Here is a 20,820-nt window from a genome sequence, read left to right on the forward strand (position 1 = left end):
AAAAAAGAATCTATAAACCTAACACAATGGAACGAGACCTTCAAAACAACGTCTGGGACCAAAGTAGTTACTCGATGAAAATAATAAAAGCAATAGAAAAAATATTAAAAATACAAGTGCCTGCATTGCGAAACGAAAGCATATTTATTAATTTCACTGAGTATATGCAATACGCACCCCTCTCCGGAGGGCTTTCAGAAACTGGTAAGTGTGTTAATGGGTTAAAAGTACATTAAAGAAACTTTACTTCTCAGCTGCTTGCCACGAAATTTTATAGCACTATTTTAATTAGAATTTCAAGTAAAAGGAAAAACTTATTAAAATTATGAATAAAACTTTAATTTTTACTAAAGGACAGAGTGATATATTAATAAAAAAAATGGAATTCTAAAAAATAATTACCACTCCGAAGGATATAGTTTTATTATTTTTTTCTTACTACTTATTAGTGTTTATTTTTTATAACACATTTATACTGTCATTAACCGCTTCAAATTAATATTATAAGAATGTTAAAACATTTAAGATGGTTAATTAAGAAAATTGTCATACATTAAATTAAACATTGCTTTACCTTTAAAAACTATCGGAAATTGGAAAGAAAGAAAAAGAACATTACATATTATTTATTAATTTATTATTACTATTTATGCTGCATATAAAGAATTATCCAAGTCGCCAAGCACTTTGATCACTCAAAAATAAATTCATTAAATTATTTTGAGAAGTATAAGTTATAGTTGTAAAACAGACTTTGACATTGGTTAGTTTGTTACAATAGAAATAAATGTTTAGTTAATAAATAAAGAATAGCCAGATTTAGCAGGTAGAAAGCAATTAGCAAAATGTATACACATTGATTATCCTAAGCAATCTTTACAAATATATATATAAAATATGTATATAAAATACTATAACAAAAATTTCTGAGTATTATATATATCCATGGATGAAATATAGTTTCATGTGTATCAACGGGAACTCAATATCACAAAAGGCAATGGCTTTGGTCATACTGCAGAACATGAATCTTAACATTATATACGACAGCATTGTTTTATGAGGCGTTTCCATAATAATTCCATTTTCTCTGTTGTGTTCTTAAATTTATGATAGCATGGCTATTATTTTCTGGTAATGTACACAACTTTAACTTTTTTATCGACGTTGACTTTGATTCCCCATGTATTGAACCAAGACCGTGTCTTATTAGTGAGAACTGACAGCTTACGTCTTATTATTGTAATGGCTTTATTGCCAGACAGCATGACTATATCATCCACAATAGTTGCAATAATTTCACATTAGTTTGTGGTGTAGAAATATCAGCCGTGTATAAGAGGTAAAGATTTGGGCCTTGCACGCTTCGTTGAGGCACGTCCGTCCCTACAGAAAGAATATTTAATATATTTGTCTTATAACATGCGTAGAACTTTTTACCAATTAAGTACCTTTTTAGTAATTAATAGAGATTATCTGGCAAATTTGATGGAAGCTTATGTAGTAGACCATAATACAATACACTATCAAATGCTCTTGCAATATCAGGGTGCATGCCAATGCAGAGTTTTTTCATGTCAATATCGTTTGAAATTCTGCTGACAACTTTGTGCACTTACTAGATAGTCGGCTGTCGGGCTCGAGAGCTAAACTCTCGGAGGATGCGGAGCAATCAGATTTTTCCCATTTGAAAAGAACTCAATAATACGATATAAGATGTTTCTAAATAGGTTCTGATTGGTCTGGAAGTAGTTACTAGAACATGAATTTTGTTGCACTTAGCTATTGCGATAATTTCAGCAACTTTCTGAAGCACAGGAAATTACTTAATTTAATTAGAATAATTAAGAATATTTCTTATATTGGCAAATGTTGCAGCTAAAAATTGTTTAAGTAAGCAAGCAGTTACACCATCATAACTGGGAGAATGTTTATTATTTGCTTTAATTTTTAGTATTTCATTTATAAAATTTGTTGTGGCTTTTTCGATAGTAATATTAGATAGCGGTTGTAGTTGCATATACTTTGAAGAAATTGACTTAGAATTGAATTTATTTAAACATTTAAGATGATTAGCGAGTGATTTGAAGATAACAACAGCTGTCTTCAATAGTAATATATTTATGCTTAATGTTTTTGGAACATTAAAAGTCTATTTTAACAGGGGTTTCATCAGTATCAACTGAGTGGTGTTTGGGTTGCTAAATTTTTAAAGTTACTGATTTTAAATACATGAATATATAAATCTATGTTTTAAATCTTACATACAGCATTTTTTTTAATTACTTGTTAACTTCAAAAAATTGAAACCACTGTTACGACTGTTAATAGTAATTGAAGCTGCACACCTTAAATTAAAACAATTCGAACTGACTAATAAATGTAACTTATGAATGCCTAAACTTTTAATTTAAATAGGTTTAATTTATTGCACAATAAAAAGCAATTTTCATCAGAGTACAGAATATCTGTGATTTGCTTAACTTCGTTTATTTTTGATAGGTTCAACTTTTTTCATTTAACTCAACTATTTCCTGAGACTCTAAAAAGCTTATTCATAGAGAAAGTTTATCACATTTACAAGTGAAGGTGCACTACAATCGGTCAAGTAGACTCGGTAATAACAATGCAACTTAATGACACACAACTAAAATTTTTATAATATATGATAAAAACCAGTTGTGTTTTACAAAATAAACGAAGAACTTACTAAAATGCCCCTTAAATAATATATAAGAAAGTAGTAACGTAACATATTACAGCAAGAATACACGGTGATAATTTACGACAATGACTTTATAAAGAAAATCCGTAGGAATAATGCTATCTGATTAGATAAATATATTATTTGACTTTCTTATGAAACCGCATTGAATTTTCTTTAGAAGAGTTTACATATCAAGGCGAACATATTTCAGTCAATCGAAGAACTTAAACCAAGCGACCATTTGATTTATAGAAATTCTTTGACATTGGCTTAGATAGATCCATTGTTTCATGGAAAAATTACCTGTAAACAATAAAATAATTGCAATTTGGAGTTTTCGTCACTCATCACAGCCATTCATGAGACACGTCTACTTATTGGAAAGACATTAGTATAGTGTTATTGTATGGTAATAAGAGCAGATTGCAAATTTTTCGCTAAAGGAATTAAATGATTTTATCTTATACATGCCATTGTCTATATTATTGAAAGAATAGTTTATTTTCCATGTAAAATTCAGATATAAATTCGCCATGAACATAATGCTCTAGAATTGCGTTGGACTTTTTGCTTTATTGAATATTACAAATACAAAAAATCACAAATACTCACTGACATTTAAATCAACTTTATTTGTGTATGAGAGAAATAAGTGCTAATTAAAGCTAAAAACTGAAATTCCAAAATCGAATTTTTAAAACAATCCAGAGACAGTTGTTTCACGAGGATTATGACCTATGAGAATGTTATAAACCCCATTTATTTTTATTTTTATTTCAAACTAAAAATTTTTATCTTTATTTTGATCATCATTCATTTATTAAATATATATAATATTCAATAAAAATCGCTGAAATTGTGAAAAATAAAAGGACTCACTTGTTTTTTGAGAATTAGCTCCTAATGAAAGATGTTCACAATTTGAAGTTTCGCTGGGTAAAGTCTAATGGATTTTATTCCATTAACCATTGGCTTTAAAATTAACAAGGATTAGTTTTAATTCTAAGATCAATTTTTGACTGTAAGTTTCTAAGTCGTTTATTCTGTAGCAACTGCTTTGTTTTCAGTTTGGATTTTAAGTGATTTAATAACAAATCTAGTAAGCCAATTGAAAGTATAAAGTGTGCCAACAGCAAAGGCACTGAAATTCTTAAAGGAACAACAAAAGCAAAGTAACATTGGGACTGCGATTCCAACTTTGACTTTGACTATTTTGATGATTGTGAATACCAGGAAAAGCATTCTAACGAAAACACAAACGAGGACGCAGAAGTGAACAACGTAGAGCGAACGAATAAGAAAGCTCTTATAAATTCAAAAACAACGGACGCATAACATTTTGTGTCTAAAAGTCCTTAAAACTAAGTTCCTTACCACAAAAATATTTAAACTATAAAATCAAGGAAGAAATATTAAAAAGTTCACTTTTATCTTTTTTGGTTGGAATATATCGCACTCAAAATGGGATTGACTACGATTTGAAGTTTGGAGAACAGAAAACTGAAAACTGAAAACTGAAAACTTTTTGACAAAATATTTTCGTAGCCAAAAACAATTGCGTTGTAATAATGCCACTTGATGCCTTTTGCCATGTTGGATGAGCAGTTTAGGAGCAGCAGTCGAGGAAAACGGAAACGATGACAAAGTCGACAGGGATGACAATGAGAAAGTTCTACAAGAAAATTATTTGACATTTCGATTGCTAGTGCGTGTAAGTGTGAGTATTGTATCAGTTCAGTGCAGAAATGAATTTCTTAGTATATTTAGTCCTAATTTTTGTTTTTGTTTTAGAAGTTATTGTCGGTGTTGTCTAGACTCGGGTAGATTTTCAAGGGAGAATTCAATTAATAACTTCTCTGATATATTTTCATTGTAAGATTGTGGTTTAGTTGGTGGCATAAGTTTTTAATTTGTTGTACAAATGTTTTGATAATAATTATAATTTCGAAAAAAGAAGCTTACACATCCAATATGTTTGTCCACAGCTGTGCTAGTGCAATGTATCTGTCAAAATACATAGTTGCACTAGTCAACACTGAATACCCTAGAAATATTTCCATTAATTTATTTTTACAATTTCACTTTAATAGCTGTGAGATTTTTATAATAAAATTCTTTAAATACATATAGCGAACTCAAGTATTTTAAAACTAAAAATAAAAAAGTTACTCCTACTGTAATAATTTTAAAACAATTTTGTTTTTACGAAAATGAAAAAGAAAACTATTCATAAATCCACTTATTAAGACTCGATAACTTTTTAAGCATCCGCAAAAGAACTAATGAAAAAACAAGATTTTTCGAATTGTTCAAGTGAAAATTTTAACGCTCAACTGGTATTACATTCTAAATTTGAGGATAAAAGAGCAAGTTTCAAGTACTCAAAACTAACAAGATTCAAGGAAGCACCGAAGCTACTTCATTTATTGAATTTCATAATAGAACACAATGGGGAAGTTGAGTTGACGAATGAAAAAATAACAAACTTCCATAATTTTAAAAAACTTTCACAAAAGGAAGTACTATAGAGAAAAACTATTGTACTTCATAGTACATCACTTAAAGACTGTGAGATGTTTTTATCATCTTTGTTATTGCATAAACGAGGGAAAGGACATAACGACACTATCCAAAAAAGACAAGTATCAAAAATTACTATATGTCAAAAAATCACGGTAATACTATATAAAGATATATGATATATTACTAAAAGTATTTATTCAGGTTGCTATAATTAAAATTATTATTTTAATGAAAGCTCCATTAGATGCAATAACAATAAGTTTTACTGCATACTGAAAGCAAGAAACTGTACACAAACACTGAACACAAAAACGATCGGAGGTTTAAAAACTGTACAATATTGTACTATATGTATATCGGAAGCATATAGAAATGTAAAGATAACACTAAAACATTATCAAATTTACATGGACAACTTTTAAATTATTAATGAAAAATTTCAAATAATTTTGGGAAAGTTATTTTTGAGGAAACCGTATCATAAGTGCACTTTGACGAACTTTCGGTCCGTCATTTTTAAGTGTACTGCAGTTTGTACAACAAAAACATCCACATTTATTAGAATAAAGTGCACAACATCTCCAAGATTTTTAATTATAAATTTATGCATTAAGGCAACTATTTAGTAGTTTTAAAATTAGTTATTTAATTCATTTTGCAATGTAAGGACTTCAATGTCCCAATATTAAACATGATTATGGAAACATTTAAAGATTTCAACTAAATCAAAATTCATAATACTATGGACATTAATTTTTTTAAATATTTATATGGGTTGTTCGTCAAACAACGAACAACGGAAAAATTTTTTTGTCAAAATTAATTAACTTCATCACTTCCGATCTGGTTAAAATTATTATAATTAAACGCGCCTTTTTTGAAGTAAAAACATAAAGACGTATCTCAAGAAAAAAGTCTATTATTTACAAAGCCTGAGATATGGCCATTTAAAAATTTGTCTAAAATGCAAATTTTTATTTGCATTCCTTTATAACGAAATTTGTAGAAAAAAATTTTCAATTTTTTCCTGAGAGACGGGTATTTTTTTTTTTAAAAGCTGTTCCGCTTATAAATTATATATTTACTAATATAAGTACTTTTTATTTTCTAATAAATTACATGAGAAGTTTTGCACTTTTTAACATTTTTTTTACATTTCCTTATATTTCTATCTTTTAATGTCAATTGAAAACATCTCAGTAATTTATTCTTCAGCCAAATACAAGTGCTTGTGAAATAAAAACAACATAATAACTCTAAATATTGTTGAAGCTATCACTTATGAAATTACCACACTCTTCATGTTTCGCAAGATGTCACAGGTACACAGCCCCTTTAAGTTCAGTACAATTAAAACTTTTATAACACTATTAATCATAGGCGTTGCCAGAAACCTGAATAAGACCGCCCGAAACGGTTTTTTTGTTTCGAAAGTGATTGGTAAAATAAAAATTATAAAATAAATCTAAAGAATGATTTAACCAATATTACTCTGCCTAACGAACTGATTAAGAAACCTTGACAACTGCTTCCCAATGCAATGTTTTTATTTAACCTCAGTATTTGTTAGACATTTTAGGGGAAAACTTAATCAAATTCCACCCCTGAAAACATATTTAATAATCAAGCATTTTATAGAATTCAGATTTTACAATAATCATCAAAAAGTTTCATTTCACAAGATTTTAACCCGCGCAGACGTTCGCAATGGAATCTATTAGATATTTTCACCACACCCGAGGCCAAACGCCAAATATTCCAATAAACTATAAATCTCTTCCATTAAGTTTTAAGCAGCGGAAACATAACATAATAGATACAACAACACATAATTTGCATACAAGTAAATAAGATCAAGTGGGAAGCTACCACCGCAATCTCTAAGTAACTACCAGGAACATTCTACTTCTGTTTTTAAATATTACAAGCCACCACTTCTTTTACTTGCTAATACTTACCGGGATGAGCACCTGTAGAACTTCTGTATGACATAATAGGCAATACATATTGGCACCGTCAGCAGGACAAACCAAGGAGTTATGCTCACATTAATCAACACGGCACAGAGGCATAATAACATGAACTGAAGCAAACGTTGACTTGTTGCTGCGATTTTCTGCAATGAAGACACCGAAGAGTGTTTTGATTAAGCTGGGATATGCAAGTGTTTTTGATTAAATTTCAAGGATATTTTGGTTGGTCTATAAGTCACTATATGTATATATATGTGTATGTGAGTTAGGTAAAAATATTAAAAAAAAATTGCAAACCATTTTATTTGCATACATAGTAGTAATAGTTTTTTTTAGCAACTTAGCAAATCAGTAATGGACTTTGAAAGCCAATTGTTCTACATTACACTTTCTACATTAAGTTTTTATTTAAACATTTATCAATCTAAACCCTCATATAATTTATTATATTTGATATTGTATAATTGATTCAGTTTAATAACAATAATTAGAATCGCCGCTTAAAGCCTCTATATTTTAATGTCTATTTTGTAAGTAAACATTCTTTATATATACATTTGGGTATTTCTTATTTCCAACTTTATAATTAAGAATTAACATCTGCATACATCTGCATACACTGTGACTCTGTCTTAATTATTGAATTATAAAGTTGTCGAACGAAATTCTGTTCAGATAACTAACACTACACATCTTTTAGTCTAATAAACATTGTCACTACTTAAATGATATTATTTTTATTTAATAAAAAAAATGTTATCTCCACTGTGCGTACTTAAAAATAACCCATAAGCAGCAATGAAGCAACAAGGAAGTCCATTACCACTTGCACAGGTAAATATTTCTAACCTAACCCGGCACCTTAGAGTCTCATATATATCTCCACACTTATATTTCCTGAAAAGTACTTGTGCAACAAATATTTGCTTGCGTGGCTGTTCCAAAAGTGTGACTTTCAACTTTGTTGAAAGTTCGATAAAAGTCTATCAGTTAAAAATTTGTTATATTTCAGATGATTTTCCTGGCAACCGGAAGTACAGTGAGTTCCGATTTTGAGTAATAAAAGTTGCAAAAAACCCAAATTTGAATTTTCGTTTATGTTTTCGATTATATATTGGTACATATTATTATGATATTATATTATCATATTATTGGTATATTGCTTTAAATTCAATCTTTGCATAGTTGCGAGTTTGTAGGAGTTCACGTAAAATAATATTTGGCGATAATAAACTCAGATTAATTGTTAATTTTTAAGCGCATTTGCGTAGTTTAGCCGCAAAAGTAAATCTTCTAAAACCATTTTACTAAATATTTGGCAAAAACGTGTTTTCAATCGGTGGGTTTTGTGTTCTGGTAATATAATCGACACGCACGCTAAGAGAATTGCCGTCAATCAATTTGCAGGCGGTTATTGTGGTCGCCGTGCATTGATTTTCATCTTGTCAAATTATTTTAGAGACCGCAAAACAAAAACAAAAACAACAACAAAACCAATAGTATGTAGTGTTGTGTAATCTAAAATGTAAAACTGAAATGCGTAACTCACCTTATCAATGATCGCCATGTCATTGCTGAAGCGATTCATTATCCTACCCAATGGCGTTACTTGAAAAAAGTGCAACGATTTTCGCATAATCGTTCGCAGGAGTTTATCATGCAAATTACGACGCGCATTACAGCCCGCGAATTGGCCGGCCGGTGTCGATATCATGGCCATTACCATGCACACACACGAAATGACCGCATACACGCGAAAATAGTACGTGACTTCGTGCTGAGCCGTATCTGAGGTACGTAATATTGGTGCTGGCTCCATGGATGCAGCAGTTGTTGCCATTGTTGTTGAACTGAATCCTGTCGCTGCATTGTCGTCCGTCCAGTGCTGCAGCCACACATCCGTGTAGACGCGCAAACACTGCCAAATTAGGGCAGTAGCGAAGAATATCAAAACAATCGGTAATCCAGATGCACGCAAATAGAGCAAATAAATTTGCATTGGGATTTTTCCATATTTGCGTTCGACATCTGCTACAGTTGTTGGTGCCACAGCTGCTGTTGCTACTTCTGCTCCTACTGTTGTAGTTTTTCCAGCATCCGTTGGCATCGCTAACGGTGACTCCGTACCGTCCGTACAAGTGCTCGATGCTGTCACAATTTTATTGTTTGTCAACACTTTGTAGTCAATGTTGGTATCTGCTGAATACACAAGAATATAAAATTAATATGCACATTGCACAAAAAATTTTTATATAGAGAAAAAAGATATTAATGGGCATTACGGTCGGTGTGTGCTACAGTACACCGTACAATTTCAATTTAAAATAATTTACGTGCTCTCTCGTCAATTGTCGGGCTTAACAAATTGTAGGAGGAAAACGTCGTAGAAGATATATAGACGGTAAATTTTTTTTTTACTTTGGACTTTGATGCTAGATAAATGACACGAATTTCTATTGAAAAACTTTGAAAGGCCTTTTGAACGACAATTTAATATAATATCTGCATACTTTGATATCATACTTTCACAAATATACTTTCGTCTACATTCTATCCTGCTAGACATTTAAATTTTCATGACTGAACAAATATTGTATGTACTACAAATGCTGGAATCATTTAATTGCCAAAAATTTCAACTGAATTACCATAGAAGCTCCTAAACTTAGTAGAAACTGCTCCAAAGGTGCTTCAGAGAGCGGAGCACAAAACTGAGTTTTAGTCAAAAGCTCTTACGTTTCACCTCTACTTTCAACAGATCGCATATCAAACCAATATTTGAAATACTATATATACAGGAAACGAATTTTTAATTAATTTTTAATTAATTAATTCAGTAAAATATAAAATGAAATATTTTTACGACTGAAATATTTAAATACAGAAAATTGAAATTGTTTTTTTTAAACACTTAAATTAATGTATGAATTTTACCGCTGGATGTAGCATATATTCTGATTGCCAGAAGAAAACTCTGGCCACAATGGATATTTCAAATATTTCCAATATGATACAGTAGAATTAAAAGGATTGTAAGTACTTTCAAAAATGTACATATTTCAATAAATAAAGTTCGTCAAATACGGAATAAGTTAGATAAAACTATTTAAGAATCGGTGTAACTAATTAAAGACTAGACTATCTGTTCAAACATGGATTACACAAGTGATTAGATTACAAATCACATGTGCAATCCAACTGTTGTCTGCACTAAATAATGTATTCAAAGGACATTGTTATTTATTCAAGTACTCCAGAAAAATTCCATTATTTGCTTAAATTCTTAGAAAAATAAAATTTTATTAAAGTATAATGTTTTAATGTCACAAATGTCAATATCGTAATATCTCATGTGTATCAATTACAATAATTGCAATCTTTTTTATCTCAGAAACATATGCGCTAGAGTATACAGTGCGATATCTAGCGATAACAATCTTAATTTCAATCCTTAGGTTAACGTTAAGTTAAAGGTATAAATACGAAATAAATTATCTACGAAATAAATTATAGTACGTAATTACAAAATACTCAAAGTTCGTACTTCAATAAAAAATAGTACACATCTCCTAACCACGCAGTACTGTGAGTCATCAGTTTTTTGTCCATGCAAACTATCTTCTTTAAAACAGATATTACTCTTATTGGATTAATCGATGCTCGCTTAAGACTGATTTAACTGAATTACAATATGTGCAATATGTATGTTTTTAAGTATGAATTAACTTAGTTAGAGTAACTGAGTGCCTGTACACTACTTGCTTACTATACTTTTCTTAAAAGAGTTACAATGATTTGCATTTTCTCTGCACTGATTTCTTTAATCTTTCAAAATAATTAATATCCTACACACTATATAATGAGCATTCTTGAAACTACTATTCGTTATAGAGTCTTTACAAACCTAGATGGCTACCAAGCCAGACATGAGTTGTATAAGTTATATTAGCTACGATCAATTTGCCAAATCTGCACAGGCTTGTGAATAAGAAAACATCTGAATATCTAAGATAAAGGATATTATTGTGCTAAACTATTGCACCTGCAAAATACCAATTATCTTCAGAAAGGAAAGCAAAGTATGTTCGGAAAGTATAAACAGTCATATTTTTCATTTACATTTAAAATTTTCAGTTAACAATTTATTACAGCGCTACAGTGGCCAAAATGGTAGTCTAATCTTGTATTGACTCCTGTCAACATGTTCTAAATATGGTATTAAGTAATTCTGTCCACTCAAATAATCGCCAAATCAAATATAACAGTGGCATCAACATTTTATGACCTGCTTAGCCGGAAATAAACGCGATCTTAATATTTTCTCACATGATATACATCCCAAGTGTCTTCGACTTCAACTCATTAAACATGTGGCCAATTCAACTTAGTATCTTCTACAAAATATTTACAGTCGCCCACGTCGCCATGTAGTAACATAAAATGTTACTTACAAAATTTTAAGCCACATCATAGAGTAATAGAAATAATAAAACAATAACAAAAGTAATAAAACATTTATTAAAATCACCACCAAATTTAATACAATTAATAACAACAGAGCAATAATAAAATTTGTAAACAAAACACCGTTGTAACTACAAGACCAAAACACCAGAATACACCACACTTTTCCGGTATAAAAAACGAAGCAAAAGTGCAATCGAGACAGTCAATGCCAAGATCACTTGTGCCGACGAGTACCTTTTGTCACTCGCCCGTAGATACCTTACCCTTACCTGCTTTCGTGATTTGATCACAAAGTTTTTCGTTGATGTCACCCATGCTAACTAGTCGTAACTCCACCGTCTTCAATATTTTACTTAATTCTACTTAACTCATGCCCTTGTTTTCTAGCTTAGATGAACCTAGTTCACTAGATATTAAGTCTATCTACTCTCATCTCTCTCTCTCCTGATTACTGAAATAAAGTTTCCACATTGTAGAAATCTCCATTCATTCCTAAGAGGTGGTTTTAGAGGGTTCATGTCTCAAACTATAGCTTTGCGAATATGTGAATATATGTCAAAGGTTTCTGGATAAAATATAGCCGTATATACTATTCAGAGAAAGTATTATAACAGAACTATAGAAATAGAAATAATATATGTTATTGTCAACTATGAATCGGTTTCATAGGCACTATTGAAAGTCAAAATGAACAAAATATGAGTGAATACGGTACTACAAGCAACGTGAAATCAGTTAAGCATATATTATATGATTATTAAATTCAATTATTCTACAGCTGGTTTATGATTTCGTTCTAATATAAACACAGCAAGTAAAATTGTTAATAATTGTTAAAAACTTTCGTAGCAAAAGTAACAAAACTCCAATGAAATATGACAACAGAAAAGTTAAGCACGGCTTTAAATCAGTTGGTTAAAGTGCGCTGATTCTGAGCTTCATATGTGGCAAGACCCGAGTTCGAATCCTGGTACTTGCAGTCGCAAAAATAATTACTTATGAATAATTAAATACAAGAATTATTTCCAAGACTACTGATGATGGACATTTGGCAATACTCGAAACAGCTGTATGGTCAGCCGAAAATTCAATTAATTAAAATAATATAAAAAAATAAAATTTTTGTTGTTGTAGTTCACTACAATTGTAGAATTATATAATGCTGTCTATAAATTTTGAGCTTGTGAAAAAAACTGCAACACTATTTGAAAATCTAATAACCCAAATCCATTCGCACAAAACTGTGAATATGGTTACCATACTATTATAATATGCCGCTACTACATACCTAAGAAATTATAATTCTCAAAAGTTTTGAATTAAGAAGCTTATAATAAACATGAGTAAAGTTGATATAAAGTGAAAACAATTTAATATAGAATTTTACAATGAGTCTATCCATCAAACGCCAGTGAATAATTATTGGAGTATTGATAGAAGTGGTATAACACTCCATATGTTTGTATTTTAAATTCTCAGTTCAATATGCTGTTGTATCTATTGTTTTTATGTTAAAAAAAGATTATGTGAAATTTATTTTTTGTTCTCAAAGGCGTTTCTGTATTATGAGTAAATTATAGTCATATTGAAAAAAAAGGTTTTATTCAATTATTTAGTAATTAGAATGGACTTTGAGCTAATTCACTTATATACCTATAACTAAATGATTTTCTCCCAAAATCAAGCCAACATTAGTTTTCATTTATTGACAAGAACTAAAATACCATTATTTTATTACCCTCGGATGTTAAGTTTGTAAAACTAATTTTACACTATCAAAAGGATGTCCATAATGGCATTACCGAATATCCACTATCAAAGCAATCCATAGGATACATTAGAATTTCTTAACTGAGATATTTCAAATTTTCCAGGTTTTTCAAAAAAAAAATAAAAAACAACGATCTGTGGTTATCATAATGCAACATACCACTATTTTGCTTGATCTGCAATAGAAATTAGAATCAATCGTTAAACCAAACGAAAGTAGCTTATTGTATAATGAATAATATCGCCAAGCACACAATTTTACTTTAGTTATGTATCTGAAATTAACATCGTTTATGGAACCTCATTTAATTCGCGGAAACTATTTAAATACAGTATTACCATAATATGAGAGATCAACCGCATGATGATAAATATTTTCAAAATCGCTGGATTTTGTTTCATATTAAAACTGATCCAAAGATCAACAGTTTTTATATTAAATTTATTACCTCCAAAGCTCGTTGTGGATAATATACCAATTAAAGTTATATAAGCAACGATCAGCATAAATCTAAATCTCTCCATTTCAAATAAGCAAACCAAATATTTCATCTATTATTCTATTTATTTAAAATACGTTTTATTAAAGGTATTGTATTTTGAATTTAGAATTATAAGTTATTGATTATAGTACCATACATAACTCCGTACTCTTCCATATTAAATTTGGACTACATCGATATTTGAGAAGCCTTGATGCATTCACCGTATAGTCCGGAAGTTACACTGTGTGACTAATTTGGTTTGGTCTCTGTAAAACTGTCTTAATAGTAAAACACTGTTCGACCAAAGAGACGCTAAAAATCACTTGTACAAGTTTTTCTCCGACAAATCACAGAATTTTTCACCGACATAATTAACAATTAACTGTTAATGATAAAAATTGATTTTTAATTGAGTTCTGTTAAAAAATGAACCAAAATCTGCGAATACCTATCAATATCACACAATATATTCTATTTATATACCAGGATCCATCTGTCTGTGCACTACTTTATATGATTGAATTTTGATTGATATTTGTCGCGCTTAAATTTCGACATCTGTCAACTTTTTTATTGAAATTATTTTGAGCTATGAAGGTCTCAAATCTCGATTTCTCAATTTAGCTAATATTAAATATTCTTCATGAGTCTTATCTAGATATTCATTAACATAAATTGTACCCAACGTATAGTTGACTAATAGTTGGTACCCTGTTTGAAGAATAAGATAATATTTCAAAATAATATGAAACCAGAAACCTGGACCATACAATGAAGTAAGTTTTGCAGCAGAAGAATACAAAGAGAGGAAAAATAAAGGTTCCAAGATCGAGGTGCAGGAGTATAAATAAATAGAGAGCTAGACAACTTTTTCCATTTGACCTTAAGACATCAAAAAGAGGATGGAAATAAAAACAAATTAATAGTTGATCGAGTGCTCTCAAATATGTACTAGTCTCTTAGCATTTATCGCTAAGATCTACCTAGCGTTCAGCCAATTAAACAATTGAGAAATATTGTGCAACTCAAAAAGTCCAAGTTTTTTACTCTATAATGAAAACTAAGAGGCCTCTGTAATTGATTTCAAAATTTTGGTCACTTAAGTTTTTCAAATTTGATCCATTCACACCAAGCACCGCCAAACAGACTAATAAATGCAAAAGTAAGCACAGTGCGAAGTGCATAGTCTACTTAGCATAACAAAATTACAATATTTGTCAATATTCATCAATTGCCTTTGCTAGAGCGAAGTTTCAGTCTCATTTGGCTCCAATAATTAATGACACTCATCAACAATTTCAACACAGACAGCAACAGCGGAAATTCAACTGCCAGCACAAAATAATGTGCAATGCCTGCCTTTTGTGCTTGTGTCCCTTATTGCGAACTGCAAGTAGTCAATTCATTGCATTCTATCCAAGGATAACAGCTGCGGAAGTCGAGCTGTTCCCTACCAGAGTGCTCAGCGCTTCAGAGTTCTATGCCATTTGTCCTGACACTTAATGAATATTGATTAAATTTAATTTATTTATCGCGCTGAGCTTCAAGTCACTCAGTTATTATAGCAAACAAACGCAGAGTGCAAGTTGCAGTCGTGCCTTTGCCGAAAGTACGCAATAAGATTTTCGCAGGAAGCTGTGCCACTGAACTGTGAAGCCATTTCGCGAGTTTCAAGCTATTCTCCAAATAGAAAGTATTCAGATTTTTGTTTCACAAAGCGAAATTAGATAAGTGTTTATTTGTAGTTGCTTTTCTTCTTGTAGTATGAAAAATGCGGATGTAATGTTTATTAATTTCATCTGATTAAAAAATACTTTTCACACTATTGCGGAGAATAGAGTGTCAAGATGTTTCTAACGTAAGAAAAAAAGACATCGGAGCCCATAACAACCGGAGAACTTTCAAAAAAATCATTAACCGAAAAAATGATAATCTAGGAAATGCTCTTTTCTGGCCGCAATCGTCCTCAACTGCAGCAATCATTTTAGCTTCGGGAACAGATTGAAATCACGTGGGATAATTTTATTTGCAAGCCGTGTTTCGACGGCTACGTTTTTTTTCTTCCCTTTATTTATACAATTACCAAGACCTGGCATCTAGTATTCGTTTTTGCTGTTGCGGAAATTGCAGTGATAATTCAAATCAATATTAAGAATCATATGTTGTGTGTGAAATATTTAGAATAAATGATAAAATATTTAAAATAAATAAAATAAAAGCGTTTTTTGGTGAAGAGCGTTTTTTGGTGAAAATAAAACACTAATTATTAATAGGAAAAAAAAAAAAAACTTATTCAAAATATTGGCCATTGCTTTCTACACATTTTGATCACCTTTCTAGCAATTTGTGGATACTACGCCAAAAAAATTGTTCGTCTTTTAAAGCAAACCAACCAGACACCCAATTTTCGACATCCTCGTAGGAATCAAAATGCTGCTCAGCCAATGCGTGTCCCATCGATGAAAACAAATGGCAGTCGGAAGGAGCCAAGTCTGGTGAATACGGCGGGTGGGGTAGCAGCTCCCAGGCAAGTGTTTTAATTGCATCCTGAACCCGTTTTGCTTTGTGTGCAGGTGCATTGTCATGGAGCAGAATTACCTTGCCGTGTCTTCTGGCCCATTCTGGTTTCTCGATCAATGCATGGTTAAAATTTATCATTTGTTGTTCATAGCGACCAGCATTGACGGTTTCACCAGGTTTTAGGAGCTCGTGATACACCATACCTTTCTGGTCCCACCAAACACACAGCATTGTCTTCTTGCCGAATCGATCTGGTTTTGCAGTCGATGTTGATGGTTGTCCCGGATTAACCCATGATTTTTTCCGTTTAGGATTCTTAAAATAAATCCATTTTTCACCGCCAGTAACAATTCGATGCAAAACCGATTTTCTTTCGTGTCTTTAAAGCAAAATTTCACAAGTGTTTTTTCGGTTTTCCATCTGTCTTTCATTCAATTCCTGTGGCACCCATTTTCCACACTTTTTTATCTTTCCCATAGCTTTTAAACGGTCAGAAATTGTTTGTTGTGCAACATTTAACATTTCTGTCATTTGCTTTTGACCCAAAGTGTCATCTCCATCCAATATCGTTTGCAATTCGGCGTCTTCAAACTTTTTTGGCGGTCTTCCACGTTCTTCATTTCTCACATCAAAATCACTATTTCTGAACCGTTGAAACCATCTTTTGCATGTTGCTTCTGATAGAGCATGATCACCATATGCCTCGACAAGCATTCGATGCGACTCTGTACCACTTTTCTTCAAATGAAAACAAAAAACAAAAAATTAATGCTTTCCGCAAATCATCACTTTCTGGTACAAAATTCGACATTTTTAACACGATGAAAAAATATGATGATGTCTGTTCAATGACTTGATGTATACTGAATATATTTCACACATGTCATAGCAAACAAACAAAAAGAAATAAAGGCTCGTTCACAACAAATGTTCCCTGTCAGAACATTTGTATCTTTACGCTCACTTCATACCGGTACACCTGGTATATATATATATATATGAATTTTTTATCAGCTGCATATATAATATATATATGTTAAATAGCTAATTATGCATTAATGTAGTAAAAGTTCTAATGGAAATAAGAATAATAAGCGTCTATTACATGTGGTTTAGTCATTTGGTAGCTGCCCCATTCCTGAAATAGGGTAGGAGAGTGATTCTTTATTTGATTAAAAGAGTGATTCTTTTACTACCTTTTCAGATAACTTTAGCGCCGAAGGGAATTTTTAAATGACATTCACTGTCATAGTTTGAGATGTACCAGTCAGCGTTAATGCTAGTTGCATGTGGATTTGTTAAAATTTTTATCAGCTGTATTTTGCAGTGTCGTCTACAAGTGTTACTATCAAATTTTGAAGATCCAAAGGTATCAGAATATCAGCTGTATATACAAAGTTGAATAATTGACCTAGTACGCTTCCTTGGGGCACACCAGCTTTTATTTGTATAAGTTCTGAAATCGAGTCTATACTTCACATAAAAGTATCTATTTTGTAGATAGCTCTTTTATATGGAGTAAAAGTTTGTTGCAAGGAACTGAGATAATTTAGTTAAGAGGCCTTTGCAACGTCTAGATATACCGCAGAGAAAAATTGTTTTGAGTCAAAATCACTTGTAATTTTATTTCCGACTCTGTGAACATGTTTGAGTATTTGTCACGGAAAAAACGATCATTTTGGTTAAATATGTAATCGCGCTTTCGATTTCGTCTTTAGATTTTAAGGAAACATTAATAGTCAGCATTAAGAATCTCAAAAAATGTCAAAGCAATATTTGCAATTATATAATAGATTAATTTTGGCTGCATTATATTAATTTTTTCCTTTACGATTTGTAATTCTTGAGCCCCATAAAGTATTTTTGCATTAAAATCTCCACCAACAATCTACCGATTGCCAACAGTATTGGTAGGTCAAGTACACATCATTCGAGTTATTGTATTTCGGAGGACAGTTTATAGCTGATACTGTTAACTGGCCTTCTGTATCTTAAATGAAGACGGTTGTAGCTTGAATTTGATCTATTTGGTATTTATTGGTTACCAAGCATTGTATATTTTGTTTAATAATTATTGCAGTTCTGGCATGAGCTTTCGTTTTATGTTGTTTTGTGTGAAGAGGTGGAAATCGCGTATAAAACGGCTACATTAGTCAAGTTTTCTGCTAAACATTAAAAACTTTGATGTTCTTATTTTCATATAAAGGAACATACATAATTTTTTTTATATTGATTCAGCTTTAGATATAGCTGCGATATTAACTACGGAATCACACACAAATTTTCGTTCATAGTGCATTTTAGTTTTTTAATGTATGTATGATACTTAAGGAAGATACGTAACAATAATAGCGATAAATTATATTTCTACACTTTAATCTCAATTCAATGCTTGTATTCTGTCTTTAAATAAATCTAACCAAATTCAAATGTCACTAAGTTTTGTGCATAACACATCAAAGATGACGACATGGAACCTTTTTAAATTCTGCTCTTTATATCAATCAAACAATTTCTATTCACTTTTCTTTATTTAATCTTAAAACTTTCATTTATGTTCTCGAACGTGAGATGAGAATTGCTAGCAATACAATTTTTTTGCAAACTAAGCAACTGCCAATTTAGCAAAATAACTCTCTATCCGGCATTCAGTCGGTCCGTATGTTCTACATTTTTCTACCAGCTCAGGTTGTATATTTACTGAGACATTTACCTACTGTGCAACATTGCTTTCACGATATACAATTCCACTATGCAGAACGCAGAATTGTAGTGATGTTTGCCAATGACTTACCTTGTGCAGGCTTTCCATGCTCAGTACTTGCTACTAGATTTTGAGTTGGAATACACGCCTCCGTTTCGGCCTCATTTTTGGTCACAGTTTCTGGTCTAGCAACAACTGAAGTCAACTCAATTGATGGCGCAGCAGTTACTGTTGTTGTCTCCTCCGAAATGCTCCTGTTGATGGCGAATGATAGAAAGCATACATTGACCAGTCGTGTGTAAAAAATAACGAAAATAGATTAAAAAAAATTAACTAAATTAGGAAAAAATATTTGAATAAAAATAAAAAAAAGGAACCCTATTTATTAAGCAGCGAAAACGGCTGTGCTTTATGTGAAGTACTGTTGGGAAAAAATTGGTGCAGACAGTTTGGTCGAGCCAAACAAAAGATCAACAGGACTTCGGTATTTGTCGTTAGAGTCAATCAATATTGACAGTACACTTACATCACATCACAAGCCAGCAGAAGTCAACGCAACGTGTCGTTTTCCTCACATTCAATCCTCATCAAAGCTTTGCATATACCAGCTCTTTACCAGAAATCGGTGGGCTGATGTTCATTATTAATGGTGCTTGATTTTTGAGGCTTTCAGTTGAAATACAGATTTATTGCAGCAGAAAAAAATAAACACAGAAACGAAATAAATTTTTAGTTTACGTTTTTAGTAGAAGAAAAATATTTGATTTCTAAATTGAAGGCAAAGCACGAGTACTCGCTGTTTCCGTTGCTGAGGCCAATGGCATTTAAATATATGCTAGATACGCTACAATCCTCAAATCACACATTTAAATATAAAGAACTCTATGAACGCGCTTTAAACAAGTCTGAGAATAAAAATTATTAAAAGACGTTTTTTGAAATGACTTCTATTAACTACTAGCATTTTTTAAAAGAAGTTCTTCAAACAAATATATCGATTCATGGTTATTAAAACATTTCTCGTAATTTGTGCTGGTATTAACTGTCTATGTGAAGTCTCAGGCTTCAATACAATAAAATAGTGAAATATATTACAATATTCAGTATATATATATAACCTTTTTACTTCATCTCTGATATGGAAGTAAACTACCTCTTGAAGTGTGTGCAATCAGTAGTCTTAACTGGAATCGCAATAGATCTATCAGCTCTGTTCGTAATCTTAAACAGCCAGCTCTATTTATTTATTAAAATCAGGGACCGAAAATAACAGTTATTTTAAAATTTTTTATGAAAAAAAGCAGCAACAAAAAGTTGTCTAAACTCTTATTTAAGTAAATAGTTATCATTCTAATAACTTTTATCCTTAATATTATGCATGCTTTTTATATATGAGCTTTTTAAAATAAAACTCAAAAAATAATAATTAAATTTGATTTTTATTATATTCATCAAAAATAATAATTATTATATGCTTTTTATTTTTTTCGCGCAGAAATAACTCTTAAAATTTGCTTCTTATTTTAAAACGCACAAATAACTGGTATACTTGCGTTATATAATATAAAAAGCAAGAGTATCGCGCAAATTCTGCGCGATATTTTTAAAATGAAAATATAAAATGCAATTTTCATACAAGGTAGTTGTTTTTGCAATTCCATAGAAAATGTT

The 20,820-nt window shown here is 31.1% G+C and overlaps 1 protein-coding gene across 4 annotated transcripts in view; it reads right to left on the reverse strand.

Moving 5' to 3' along the window:
• The window catches only part of LOC119687166 (ATP-binding cassette sub-family C member Sur), a 151,291-nt gene that overhangs the window by 32,436 nt on the left and 98,035 nt on the right, over nucleotides 1–20,820 (reverse strand). For 3 of the 4 annotated variants that reach the window (XM_038101381.1, XM_038101382.1, XM_038101379.1), the window contains exons 15-17: nucleotides 19,240–19,403; nucleotides 8,753–9,402; nucleotides 7,189–7,346 (exon numbers count right to left, since the gene is read on the reverse strand). In XM_038101381.1, coding sequence (XP_037957309.1) covers nucleotides 7,189–7,346; nucleotides 8,753–9,402; nucleotides 19,240–19,403 — 972 coding nt within the window. The remainder of the gene's footprint in view (nucleotides 1–7,188; nucleotides 7,347–8,752; nucleotides 9,403–19,239; nucleotides 19,404–20,820) is intronic. The other variant, XM_038101380.1, reaches the window with a different exon arrangement.

The sequence above is a fragment of the Teleopsis dalmanni genome, chromosome X, assembly GCF_002237135.1.
Source record: "Teleopsis dalmanni isolate 2A chromosome X, ASM223713v2, whole genome shotgun sequence".
NCBI lineage: Eukaryota > Metazoa > Arthropoda > Insecta > Diptera > Diopsidae > Teleopsis > Teleopsis dalmanni.